The 12,794-nt window shown below is 38.1% G+C and overlaps 1 protein-coding gene across 1 annotated transcript in view; it reads right to left on the reverse strand.

Annotated features, from left to right (window-relative positions):
- Window positions 1-12,794, reverse strand: part of CERKL (CERK like autophagy regulator) — a 147,211-nt gene that overhangs the window by 21,075 nt on the left and 113,342 nt on the right. Inside the window, exon 4 of the mRNA XM_079924121.1 lies at window positions 5,978-6,041. Within this exon, the coding sequence (XP_079780247.1) occupies window positions 5,978-6,041 (64 nt within the window). The remainder of the gene's footprint in view (window positions 1-5,977; window positions 6,042-12,794) is intronic.

A 12,794-nucleotide genomic window follows, 5' to 3' on the forward strand; every position in this document is an offset into this window, starting at 1 on the left:
GAGTCTGCGCGTCCGGAGCCTGTGCTCTGCAACGGGAGAGGCCACAACAGTGAGAGGCCCGCGTACCGCAAAAAAAATAAAAAATAAAAGATGCAAAATAATCTTAAGTATCAAAATCACATCAATTTACCCAAAAGGAAAAGATTTTGTGTTACTGAGAGCAGGGGTCACACCCCAAGGCCTCCAAGGCCCAGCAGGAGCAGAAGAGTCTGCTCAGTCTAAAGAACAGGCAGCTTCTCAGCACCAGCCCACTCCCATCATCCAGGAGGTAGGCTTTCGAGGACCACATCTTCTGATTTCTCTAGGGAAGCCACTGGTCCTGATTTTGGGGACAGTCTCCTAACTTACAAACACTCACAACTAGCATTCAATATATTTAAAAATTGTATGTGCCAAACAAAACAGCCTGTGGGCCATAATCAGCAGGGGGTCCTGGTTCCCTAAGTTTAGGAAGCTCCAGAAGTTGGTGAATCCAGAGGCTGAGAATACTTTTTGCATCAACCCCTTCTACCTCTCAGCCTTCCAGCCCCGGCACCTAGGTGGGGTTCAGCACTAGGGCTGCACATAGCCTGGGCGATCCAGGTCTATCCTAATTAGAAGAAACTCCAGGATATGAGATACGACCCAGGTCATTTTTGGCTGGGGGTGTTATTTTGTCTGAACCGATTCCAGGGGCCATCAGTGTGGTCACTGATTCAGAGAAAAGTGATTATACCTGCCGAGGACCAACTTCACATCAGGTAATACATTGGCTCTTTTCTGTTAAATTCCCAGAATTCTGTAAAGTAAGCGTTAGCCTCATCCTTATATATGGGGAAGCCAAGGTTTCATTTGAACCTTATCTGTATGATTTCAAAAACCTCTATGAGCAGATTTCCAAACGTTCTGTGAACTTAATTATAACTTTCAGTTCCATGCCTGTCTACCAACCGAAGTGTATGTGGCCTAAAAGGGACCCGTAAAGTCTTCCAACACAGCATCTAACTTAGTACAAAGAACTTGCCTCTTCCATATAGTATGTCAACACTTGAACCCTGGAATCGTGCATCCAGTTATAGCACATGTTAACTCATTGCTAGAGTTAGTAGAAATGGCCTTTCTATGAACATGCTCTGCTACAAAAACCTTTGCAATTTTGTCATAACACATTCTGGGGCTTCCCTGGTGGCGCAGTGGTTGAGAGTCTGCCTTCCAATGCAGGGGACATGGGTTGGAGCCCTGGTCTGGGAAGATCCCACATGCCGCGGAGCAACTGGGCCCGTGAGCCACAACTACTGAGCCTGCGCGTCTGGAGCCTGTGCTCTGCAACAAAAGAGGCCGAGGTAGTGAGAGGCCCGTGCACCGCGATGAAGAGTGGCCCCCGCTCGCCGCAACTAGAGAAGGCCCTCGCACAGAAACGAAGACCCAACACAGCCAAAAATAAATAAATAAATTTATAACACATTCTGTGTTAAATATTTTGAAACTATAACAAGTGATAATTATAACAATAAAGTAACATTTAGTGAACAATTACTATGTACCAGACACTGTTGTCAGCACTCTCCATGTGTTAACTTTTTAAATTTGAAAAATAACTGTATGCAATAGATACTTTTACTCCCAATTTACAGATTAGGAAACTAAGACATAAAAAGATTAAGCGACTTTTCCAAGGTCATACTATAGTAAGCTATGGAATGAGATTTTGAACCAAGACAATTTGGCCTTAGAAACTACACTACTATTTGATATATTAGACTCCTTTCTTATATATAAAACCTAATGAAAATAGCCTTATGAGAGTTTTATTATTTTGGAAATCAGTTTACCAGTAGAATCACTGTGGAATTAAATAAGTGAGAAAGGAATATATTTATTTATCTTGACAACTACTAGATCACTGAGATCATCTCAAGATACAGTTACTCAACCTAGGGAATATGTTTAATACAAACATATCACAAGAGTCTAGATATTACAAGAAAAGGCAAAAAATAAACTTTTTATAATGAGTTAATTTAATCACACTTAAGAGCTACCCTAAAACATAAACCTTTACAAGTGGTACACCTTGTGTTTTCAGAATTAGCAAACTCTTTCTTGCCATGACCCAAAGTAGAGCTTTTCTGTCTAGAAAAGTACAACTGGGGGCTAATATCTTACTTCTCTTTTTTAAAAAGTGACAGGAAAATTTTTAAATTGCTGTTTGTGTATTTGTCTATCAACCCATATCATTATTGAAATGTTTATTATTGCATTTTTGACTTAAAATTTTTTTGAAAAGAGATACTTTTTTTTAACCTTATTTAGTAATACAGATATGGTGGTGATAAAATGTTAGTGCAAGCCAAATAATGTCTAGATTCTCGTGAAATTAAAAGAAGGAAAAAACTATAATTCAACAAATTAAAATTTAAAAATGCTGTGAAATAAAAGAGGAAAATATTAGTATATGTATAATTGCATAAGAGCTACAGATTAGCTTAATAATTTTCACATTCATAAATCCAGCTGTTACCGCTTCAAGTCTATGCACCCAATATTACACCTTTCTTTGCCTTTACAAAACTTCCTATTCATGCCCAGTGTAAAGAGGGGTCAATATGGAAACGGACGCTCCTGCAAGCTCTAGCAGTGAATCTGAGAGTATTTGCTAGAACACACTGGAGCTGCACACAAGCTGTCATGAGAACTGATACACTGTTCCTGTTGGCATTAGGAATATGTCACAATATGTCTTCATAGAAACATATGCAACTCATTAAAAAAACTCCAAAAACTTAACAAATAATCTTCTTAAACATTATTTACTAATCATTTTGCTTTACTGAAAAATACACATAGAATTTCTCTTGGATCTTAAAACTCTCTGTCTGGTCTGTGTCTAAAAAGCTTTAGATGATTTCCTAGTCACTCCCTACCAACAGCTCCACTAGAGTCAGGCAGAGATGCTTCAGGCTTAAGTTGAGCTCCTCTTTCATCAAAATACCATAGAATCCTGGGGTTAGCTTATCCCGACCTTGAGTCTTTTGTATCAATTTCTGAAAAAGTCCTCCTATAGCCACTCTTTGAACAGATTCAGGAACAGGGAACTCATGAATGTAGTGTCTTCCACTTTCAAACAACTCTACTTGTTAGAGAATTGTTCTTTGGAAGTGCCTACAGAAACTGTTTCCATTGTTCTCCTCATACGTATACTTCTCTATGTAATTCTAAGTAGAGTGACTTAAAATTACTATTTTATTAAGATAGTTATCCCAACCACCACTTCGTCTCCTAACTAGAAAGACTGGGCTCAAATAAATAAATAAATAAGCTATTTAAAGGATCTTAGAAATATGAGACAACTTGCAATAGAAATTTTAAATTATTATAAGTTCTAATTAATTCAGCATGCTGTAGAGCAGCGGTCCCCAACCTTTCTGGCACCAGGGACCTGTTCGGTGGAAGACAATTTTTCCACGGACGGTGGGCAGTGGAGGTGGGATGGGTTCAGGCGGTAATGCAAACGATGGCGGGGATGGGAAGCGGCAGATGAAGCTGCACTCCCTTTGCCCACTGCTCACCTCTTGCCATATGGCCCAGTTCCTAACAGGCCACAGACCAGACCGGTCCTCAGCCCGGGGGGTGGGGGCCCCTGCTATAGAGTTTAGAAACAGTGAACTCACTGGAACTCAATTGACATAATGGTTAGGCCAAACTACTTGGTTTAAAAAAATGTAGTTAATAACTAAAGGATCTATATATCTTGCACTGCCACACTGCAAAATAACAGCACCTGCCATGTGGAATAAACAAGAATTAAGTATGTTCAGGTAAAGAGAAAAACATTACTTGTTGTGCTATAGTCTTTCATCATTCTGCAAAGTTCTTCTTGATCCTTGCATAGTTAATTACCAATGGAACTTAGTTATAGATACCACATTTATCAGAACATTTCATAACGTGGACAGGCAAGACCAGGTCTAATACCTACAAATACCTGTTATTATTTATATAATCACGTTTCGAAGCAAGGACTTATTTGCAATGCAACATCTCTTATATACTCACAAGCTGTGCTTCAGGACTATGCAGCATATTAAGGTAGGTAGCTGGTAGGCATGATTCCCCCGATTACTTTTCCTAAATTGTCTACTTGCAAGATAATTTCCTAAATGTAGCCTATTAATCAATCTGTCTAGCTCTAAGTATAAAGCTCTGAAGTAATCTCCTACCTCATATTCTTCATGCTCAGTATTTATACAACATTGCCATCTAGATTTGCTCCCCTCAATTAAATTCAAATGCTCGAGAGGGTGTGGAGAAAAGGGAACCCTCTTGCACTGTCGGTGGGAATGTAAATTGATACAGTCACTACGGAGAACAGTACGGAGGTTCCTTAAAAAACTAAAAATAGAATTACCGTACGACCCAGCAATCCCACTATTGGGCATATACCCAGAGAAAACCATAATTCAAATAGACACATGCATCCCAGTGTTCATTGCAGCACTATTTACAATATCCAGGACATGGAATCAACCTAAATGCCCATCGACAGACGAATGGATAAGGAAGATGTGGTACATATACACAATGGAATATTACTCAGCCATAAAAAGGAACGAAATTGGGTCATTTGTAGAGATGTGGATGGATCTAGAGACTGTCATACAGAGTGAAGTAAGTCAGAAAGAGAAAAACAAATATCGTATATTAAAGCATATATGTGGAACCTAGAAAAATGGTACAGATGAACTGGTTTGCAGGGCAGAAATAGAGACACAGATGTAGAGAACAAACGTATGGACACCAAGGGGGGAAAGTGGCGGGGGGTGGGGTGGTGGTGGTGTGATGAATTGGGCAATTGGGATTGACATGTATACACTGATGTGTATAAAATGGATGACTAATAAGAATCTGCTGTATAAAAAAATAAAATAAAATTCAGAAATATAAATTCCTTTTTGAAAAATTATGTTTTACTTACCAAACTTTCTTCTTCATCCAATAATACTTTTCACACCAACAAATATTAAGCACTTCTGAAAAACAACCCTACTAATTCTGATTGCAGCACTTTCCTCTCTAACACATTCTACTAATTTTTCGGGAAGAGCAAAGCCTTTCATTTCAGTTGAAAAACCCAAATGCCCTTCCTGATATTGTGAGTGTATTGTTGCCCCCCTGTCCATTACCACGTTACACAAACAATTCACATACCTGCCACCTTTTAAAACTCTGAAATATCCACCCTTGCAAAAAAAATCTTCCCTAAAAGAATATGTTTTTAGTCTTGTACATCAATCCATCACTTTAGCAAATGGATTCACCTAAATTTTAAAAATGTCAATTAAAGTATATGTCACTTGCCTTGTTTCTAATGTTTGCATGCCAGTGAACAATTTCTACACACACCAGCAATGTATTGCAAACAACAGTTTCTAATGCCTACTGTGAATAACATACTTATTTGGTAGCTACTAAATTAGAGAAGGTAAGTAAAATTAGCATATTTTTTCATCCTGAAAAATATATATTTGTTTTTACAGAATATTTACACTCAGTCAATCATATCCAAATTAACCAGTGGGTAGCTATTAATACTATCAATAAATTTGCAAAAAATGATCATAGTATAGTTATATCATACAATCAATACAATATGTTCCATCAATGCTTTTCTATATACTCACAGGGTTAAAGCCAAGAATTAAGGACTACAGAGGCAAATGTATACACATTAGGTAAGAGTAAGGTGATACACTGTGATTTCTCAGGACTTACATTTATATCCCTCCTTTTGCTTTCCTATGCCCGGTCCTGCAAGGTGGATGACTATGCCGTAGTACATTATCAGCACTGTTATTACACAGATACAAATGAACTACAGCCTAATTACATACATCACAAACATTTAAAAATTGTAAGTCTCAAATATGCGGCTAAAAACTAATGAAAACATTTAATAACATAAGCCATATGACATTTATAGATTAATAATACAACCTACCCATCAAATCCCTGTAGTTCACATTCTTTTAGCAGTGACACGGCATGCCCTTCATATTCTGTTACTATATGAGAAAAAAAACAACACAGAAAAAGATGAAAGTTTTAAACAAATGATCTACACTTTTAAACTTGGTTTGGCAAAATAATACGCTAAACATATGGTCAGGTCGTAAAACAACATTTATTCTTGAATATTTATATTTTAATCATGGGAAAGAGGATTAAGTGTTACTTGCCTGTTATGTTTTACAGCTTTATGTAAAAGAGGGTCATATATTTGTTCCAACTACATAAGTCATTTGGGGATATCCCATTAGATAATTTATCTTGGTGCCTGTCTGTTTAGTGTTCCCTAAATAAGACACATTTCCTTTAAATCAGAAGCCTAGGAGCAGCAGTATTTTGAAAATAAGGCATATTAGCTGGCACCAAATAGTCAATGTTAAATCACTTTGGCAACCTTACATGAATAAATTAGTTGAAAGGTTAGTGTAAGATTTACATACTAGAAGAATGTGTGTCTGGAACTGCTAGACTAAAAAGAGGAGGAGTTGGATGTGAAAATGTGAGGCAAAGCCAACACCAAGGATAACAGACCCAACGCCAAGAAGGGTGGCACACAGGCCCACCAGAGCCCAGATTCTCTGAGGAAATGAATCTGTCACTCCCTATTGCTGCCTCTACAGTCATGATGCCCTATGCGGTGTTGCAAATGCCAGAGAAGACAGGATAAACTGGCACACTGCAGATGGCACCAAGCATCCCAACCACATTTAGCATTTTCTAGGGCAGCTTTGCCAGAAGAGACAGCCCAGCTGTACCCACCCATCAAAGATTTCTGCTGACTGACGTGACACTGCAGATGGATGTTTTTGTGTAAGAATGTGCATCATTATATGCAAGATTACATTAATCTTTCATGCCTGTCTGTCCCTGGGGCCAGCATGGTTCAAGCTTTTCCTACAATGCTTTTAGATATTGTTAAAAATGATCAGTCTTGGTGTCTAAAAGAATCATTCTGTATCCAGCAGCATTACATTGTAATTCTCCCACAGCTTATTCAAATGCCGTTAACATTCACATGAATAAAACCTCTCTCTATTAAATTCTATTCAGAAGAAAGCTACAAGAAAATGAAATATTTAATATTAATAAATTTAGGTTATCGTAAATGATTGTGTGCTGATCACTCATCTATAACTTCAGCAAGTAGTTGCAACCTTAAAAAGCAAAATAATAAAATGTCTTACAAGCACACATTAAAAATAATTAAGGATATTAGGAAGAAATATTTATGCTGAGAATCAGTTTATCAAGTCTCGCTTTTATTCCAAAGCTTACTTTGGTAAAGCTTTTCGAATCCAAAACAAAATTAGCCTTAAAATTATCTTGTAGCTGAATGCTATTTTTACTTAGGAGAAATTTTGAAGTAATAGTCTATTTCTTCCTTTCATCTTGCAGGTGAAATGTGACTATACACTGACGCAAATTATCCAAGAACAGTAATTTTTTAAGAGATATTGTAAAAGTTAAATAAGATGACTGATCCGGAACAACAGACGGACAAGATGACTGAAACCTGACCACAATATACTAGGACAATGAACAAAGTTTATCAAGTCCTTGGCCTCAGGGAGGTTACCTTCTGGAGACAGAGGATACGCACTGATTTTTTTCAATGAATGTACAATATATATAAAGTAGTATTAGGTGATTATGAAGAAAAATAATATAGGGGAAAAGGATAGAGAGTAATCTGAACTACTAGTTGGAAGGAGTAGAAGAAATCAAAACGTGTGTTTAGACAGTGTTTTGGGCTCTGGAAGCAGAAAGAACCAGATTCAGATCACTCCACTTCACAAAGACATCAACAGGGGGCTGCTGGGCAGCTGCACTTTCAAAAGAAAGTTACTGGCCTCTTCTTTCAACTACTTTCCTTTGCCAATGAGACTGACACGCCTCTTACATAGGAAATTTGGAGTTTTTATCATTTACAACTCTTTGAACACACAGTTCTCACTGTGCTGGGATCCCCCATGCACACCAACCTTCAGTTTAAATATTACTACCTTCCTCCAATATTGTCTTTCTGAGGAAATGTCTTGAGGTTGATACTGAATGTTGAGGAAACAGGCTGAAGTCAAATCAGATGAGTTCTGATTTGAATGTAAGGAAACATTTCTTAGTCTGGTGATAAAATTCTATGATGGGATAAGGTACTGAGATGTCATTTTCTTTCCTGTCCCTTAGGTACTTCAAACTTCATAAGTTCAAAATAGAATCCGTCATTTCCACCTTCAAATATACTGCCTTTCAGTTACACTATTCTTTTGTGTGTTCCATCATCCACTCCCCACTACCCAGGATAAGAAAATGTCTTCTTTCTAGAGTATCCCTTTCTTTTACTCTCCAAAACCCCTCCATACCCAAAGCCAGTGGTTTCTGTCTTTTAGTTTATGTGGCTGCATCCAACATTCCTCAAGCCAAGGCCCTAAACCTAGTCACCACCATCTTTAATATGCAAACTACATCAGCCTCTCCTCCAGTTTCCCTCTAACATTTATCCCACTCTAGCTAGAATGACCTTTCTCAAGCACATGTTTAACCACATCTCTTCCCTACATAAACACCACTGATTACTATTCATTGTCCCCAGGGATAAAGTTCCAACTCCCTGAGATCCTATTATTAGAAATGGGATTGGTCATATATATACACAATTATCCTAGGGATAATAAAAAGAACTTTTCACCCATAATTCTCTCCCTCTCTAGCTGGATCTGATTCATGGAACATTTACGATCCAGATTTTTATTAAAATGTAGGTAAAACTGGAAGTGAGTAATGCCTCAGCGTACTAGCATCTTTTGTAACAGTTTTATCAGGTTACCTAGCCTCCTGCTCCGTGAGATCAGGAACCATTAGAGGCATCTCCAGGGAATGGAGGGCTTCAAGTAGAGACATAAAGAGCCAAAGGGAAAGAATTCAAAGAGAAGATTTGGTAAAAGTGTCAAAAGTTAAACACATGGTTCTAGAAGGAGGAAAAAAAAGTGAAAATAAACCCCACTCTTTTGACAACTCTGCCCAGGGTCAGAAAGGAGGTAAAATTATCTGGTGACTAGGCACTCCCATGGGCCCTGAGCTGGCAGAGATCAAGGCTACGTTCAGAGAAGTGTCTTTGACCACGATAATGATAATCAGCGTGATAAGGTCTAGCAGCTTTGTTACTACCAAGATTGACTGAAGGAGGTGGAATTGCCTGTCTTGAACAAGAGAGATCACGGGCAGACATGAAATGTTTTCAAATACCTCAAAGCTCATGGAAGACACGTATTTCATTTATTTTGTATCACTACTAAAGATAACATCAACACTGAAAGTCACAAGGTGGCAAACGTCAGCTCACAAGTTCTTGCAGTTTATGTCTTGCACAAAGGCATTTGGCAAAGGGTCAGGTAGGTTTGCAATCCAGCCAGTACTCCTATTCAGCATGCGAGGTGACCTTGGGCTACATCAGCCCAGAAGAAAGAGCACCTTTTTGTAAGTTAGCACAAAGGAGGTGCTCTTTTCTAATATGACCCTGAACTCCAGTTGAGAATATCCATCAGTATTGTCCAGTAACGGCACACACTGACTCCATCACAGGGTGCCCAGGCCGAGGCTGGGTGTTCTTCCACCAAGAGTGTCACGTGACTGCACTCCACCACATGAGGGAAAATGAACTAGATGGCCTCCAAAGTTCTTTCCAGTTTAATTTCTCTGCTGCCTTCACTCTTTCACTTTATCGTTCTATGAATTATCGTATGAATCTATGATGTCCAAAATTCCTCTCACACCTTTAATAGTGTAATTCCGAAAGTCTGCTCTGAGAGGAAGAGAAAGAAATGGTATCATATGCCATTTGATTCACATATCAAGTTATTAGGAATAAATAACTCTTTTTTTTTAGGTTCTTCCAGTTCTTCTGACACCCTGTCCCCCAACCTCTGGAAATCTGTTCTCTGAATCGACATGTTCTGGTTTCTTTGGGGGAATTTTTTAATAATATTCCACATATAAGTGAGATCATAGGACATTTGTCTTTCTCTGACTCATTTCACATAGCATAATGTCCTCAAGGTCCATTTATGTTGTCCCAGATGGCAGGATTTCCTTCCTTTTCATAGCTGAAGAGTACTCTGTGGTATGGCATGCAAATATATATATATATGTATACACACACACACACACACACACACACACCACATCTTCTGTATCCATTCATCAACTGACGGACACTTAGGTTGATTCCACGTCTTGGCTGTTGTAAATAATGCTGCAATCAATATGGGGCACAGATATCTGTTTTGAGTTAGTGTTTTTGTTTCCTTCGGATAAATACCCAGAAGTGTGGAATTGCTGGATCATATGGTAGTTCTATTTTTAATTTTTTGACGGGCCTCCATAGTGACTGCACCAATTTACATTCCCACCAACAATGCACGAGGGTTCCCTTTTCTCCACATCCTCACCGACACTTGTTATTTCTGGTCTTTTTGAAAATACCCATTCTTCTTTTTTTTTCTTCTGTATGCAGGCCTCTCACTGTTGTGGCCTCTCCCGTTGCAGAGCACAGGCTCCGGACGTGCAGGCTCAGCGGCCATGGCTCACGGGCCCAGCCGCTCCGCGGCACGTGGGATCTTCCCAGACCGGGGCACGAACCCATGTCCCCTTCATCGGCAGGCGGACTCTCAACCACCGCGCCACCAGGGAAGCCCTGAAAATACCCATTCTGACAGGTGTGAGGTGATACCTCCTTGTGATTTGATTTGCATTTCCCTGATGATTAGTGATGCTGAGCACCTGTTTATGTACCAGTTGGCTATAGGCATATCTTATTTGGAAAAATGTCTACTCAGGTTATCTGTGCACTTTTTAACCAGATTCTTTTGTGGGGGGTTTTGCTATTCATTTTTTTAATGTATAGAAAAATTATAATGTATTCATCTAGCTATAATTTTTACATCATGCCTCATTTATACAGCACTATCTCTTAATGAATTCATCATCATACAGAATTTCTTACATAATTCATATTCCATTTGGACTTGGCAGTGCACAGAAGATATGTTAAAACAATGGTCACACTGGACATGCAGAAAATATGTACTCTTTCTGCTTTACTCTTTCATAGAAAATACTTTTGCAAAGTTTGAGTTGAATCTTACTGTTACATAATTTATGAAACAAATCAACTGCATTATGACCATATTTTTATAGTACTTTACAGTACACAAGGTAGTTTTAAATATACTACCTTATTCAAATTATAAAACTATACTGTGAGATAAGCAGGAAGATTCTAAAACTTTTCAGATACCCAAATGTTTATTCAGTCCTTCACATGAAACAGGAGACATTTTTAATATAAATATTTAGCCAATATACATATCAAAATGGTTTTATAAGCAAAAGATGCAATTTTATAATTTTGCCTGTAGGAGGAGTGTTAGGCAGCTAATAATTAGCCATGCTGCACAAATATATAAATAAATTCTATATTTGCATTTATGTAATATTCTAATTTTATCTTAAACTAAACATAATAAGCAAAAACATCTAAAATTCAGGGGAAAAAAGTCCTAGAACATAACATTTTTCTCCCCAATACACTTGTTTTAAGAAGGAAAGCACATTCCTATCATCTCCTCTACTTTAATTCAGGCCTCATAGGCCGGTTTCCTTTCCTCCAATCTCTCCCTCTTCTCTTCCGATATTTATTCTGATGACATAATCATCTTTGCCAAACTAGATTACAACACTATGATAAAAAATGTACACCACCTCCGAATCAATGCATGATGAAGAAACTCCTGAGTGTAGCATAAAGATTCATCCTTAATCTGGACTCAGACTTCCTCCTGTGCACTTTGTTGGGAGCCTTCCCAACTTCAGTTCAGGTGTCCTCAGCCTTTAGGAGAAGGGGGTCCCACCCTCATCCCATGGGAAGGGTCTTGATGCTTAAGACAGTAAGTGCTCCAGGTGGGGTATATGTACTACATTAGGACAGTCAAACTGATAGGAAAAAATTTTTAATCCTTGTTCAGGATTAAAACATGTTGAATCTCTTGCATATACACACCTCTCCCCATCTCACTAGATTTGAATAAAGAAGAACTGAATTCACTGGCACCATTTTACGATGATGGGAAGGACCATATTTAAGATAAAGCCAACGTTATGAAACAACTACCAAAACACTATGGGTACAGCACACACAGCCACACCCACTTGTATGTGCTGCTAGCGTGCCTGCCTTCTCTCACTTTTCTTTCCTGCTATATATATATAGTAAATATGTATATTTATTATAACAGTCAACCATTATTTGCCTTCTCTGACTTTCTAAAACTGTCCAGTTCAAATTCTTTTCTTGGGTCTTCTGATCAAAATAAATAAGACCCCTGAGACACCATAATTCCTTTATGTATATCCCAATTATATCTACTTTAAATATCTATTTTAATCCCTAATAAATTAACGGTCACTCAAGAGCAGGTAGTAGAACTTATCCATCTTGCATGGTGCATAGTGTTTAACACAAAGCATTCAACAAGAGTTTCTTGAACTGAATGATATGTCGTAATATCCATGTAAAACTGTTTTGGATACTAAATCAACGAAACAACAATTACATACTATTGTGTTCACCAATAAGTTTGTTCAACTTTTAATTGGCTCATCCTAATATGAACTTCAAACTTTTCCTTCTTCCAAGCCTTGAAAATCTTCAGGGAAAGCAACAATAGATCTGAATTGTTTTTCTTATAAATCAC

This window comes from Stenella coeruleoalba (genome assembly GCF_951394435.1).
Source record: "Stenella coeruleoalba genome assembly, chromosome: 6".
NCBI lineage: Eukaryota > Metazoa > Chordata > Mammalia > Artiodactyla > Delphinidae > Stenella > Stenella coeruleoalba.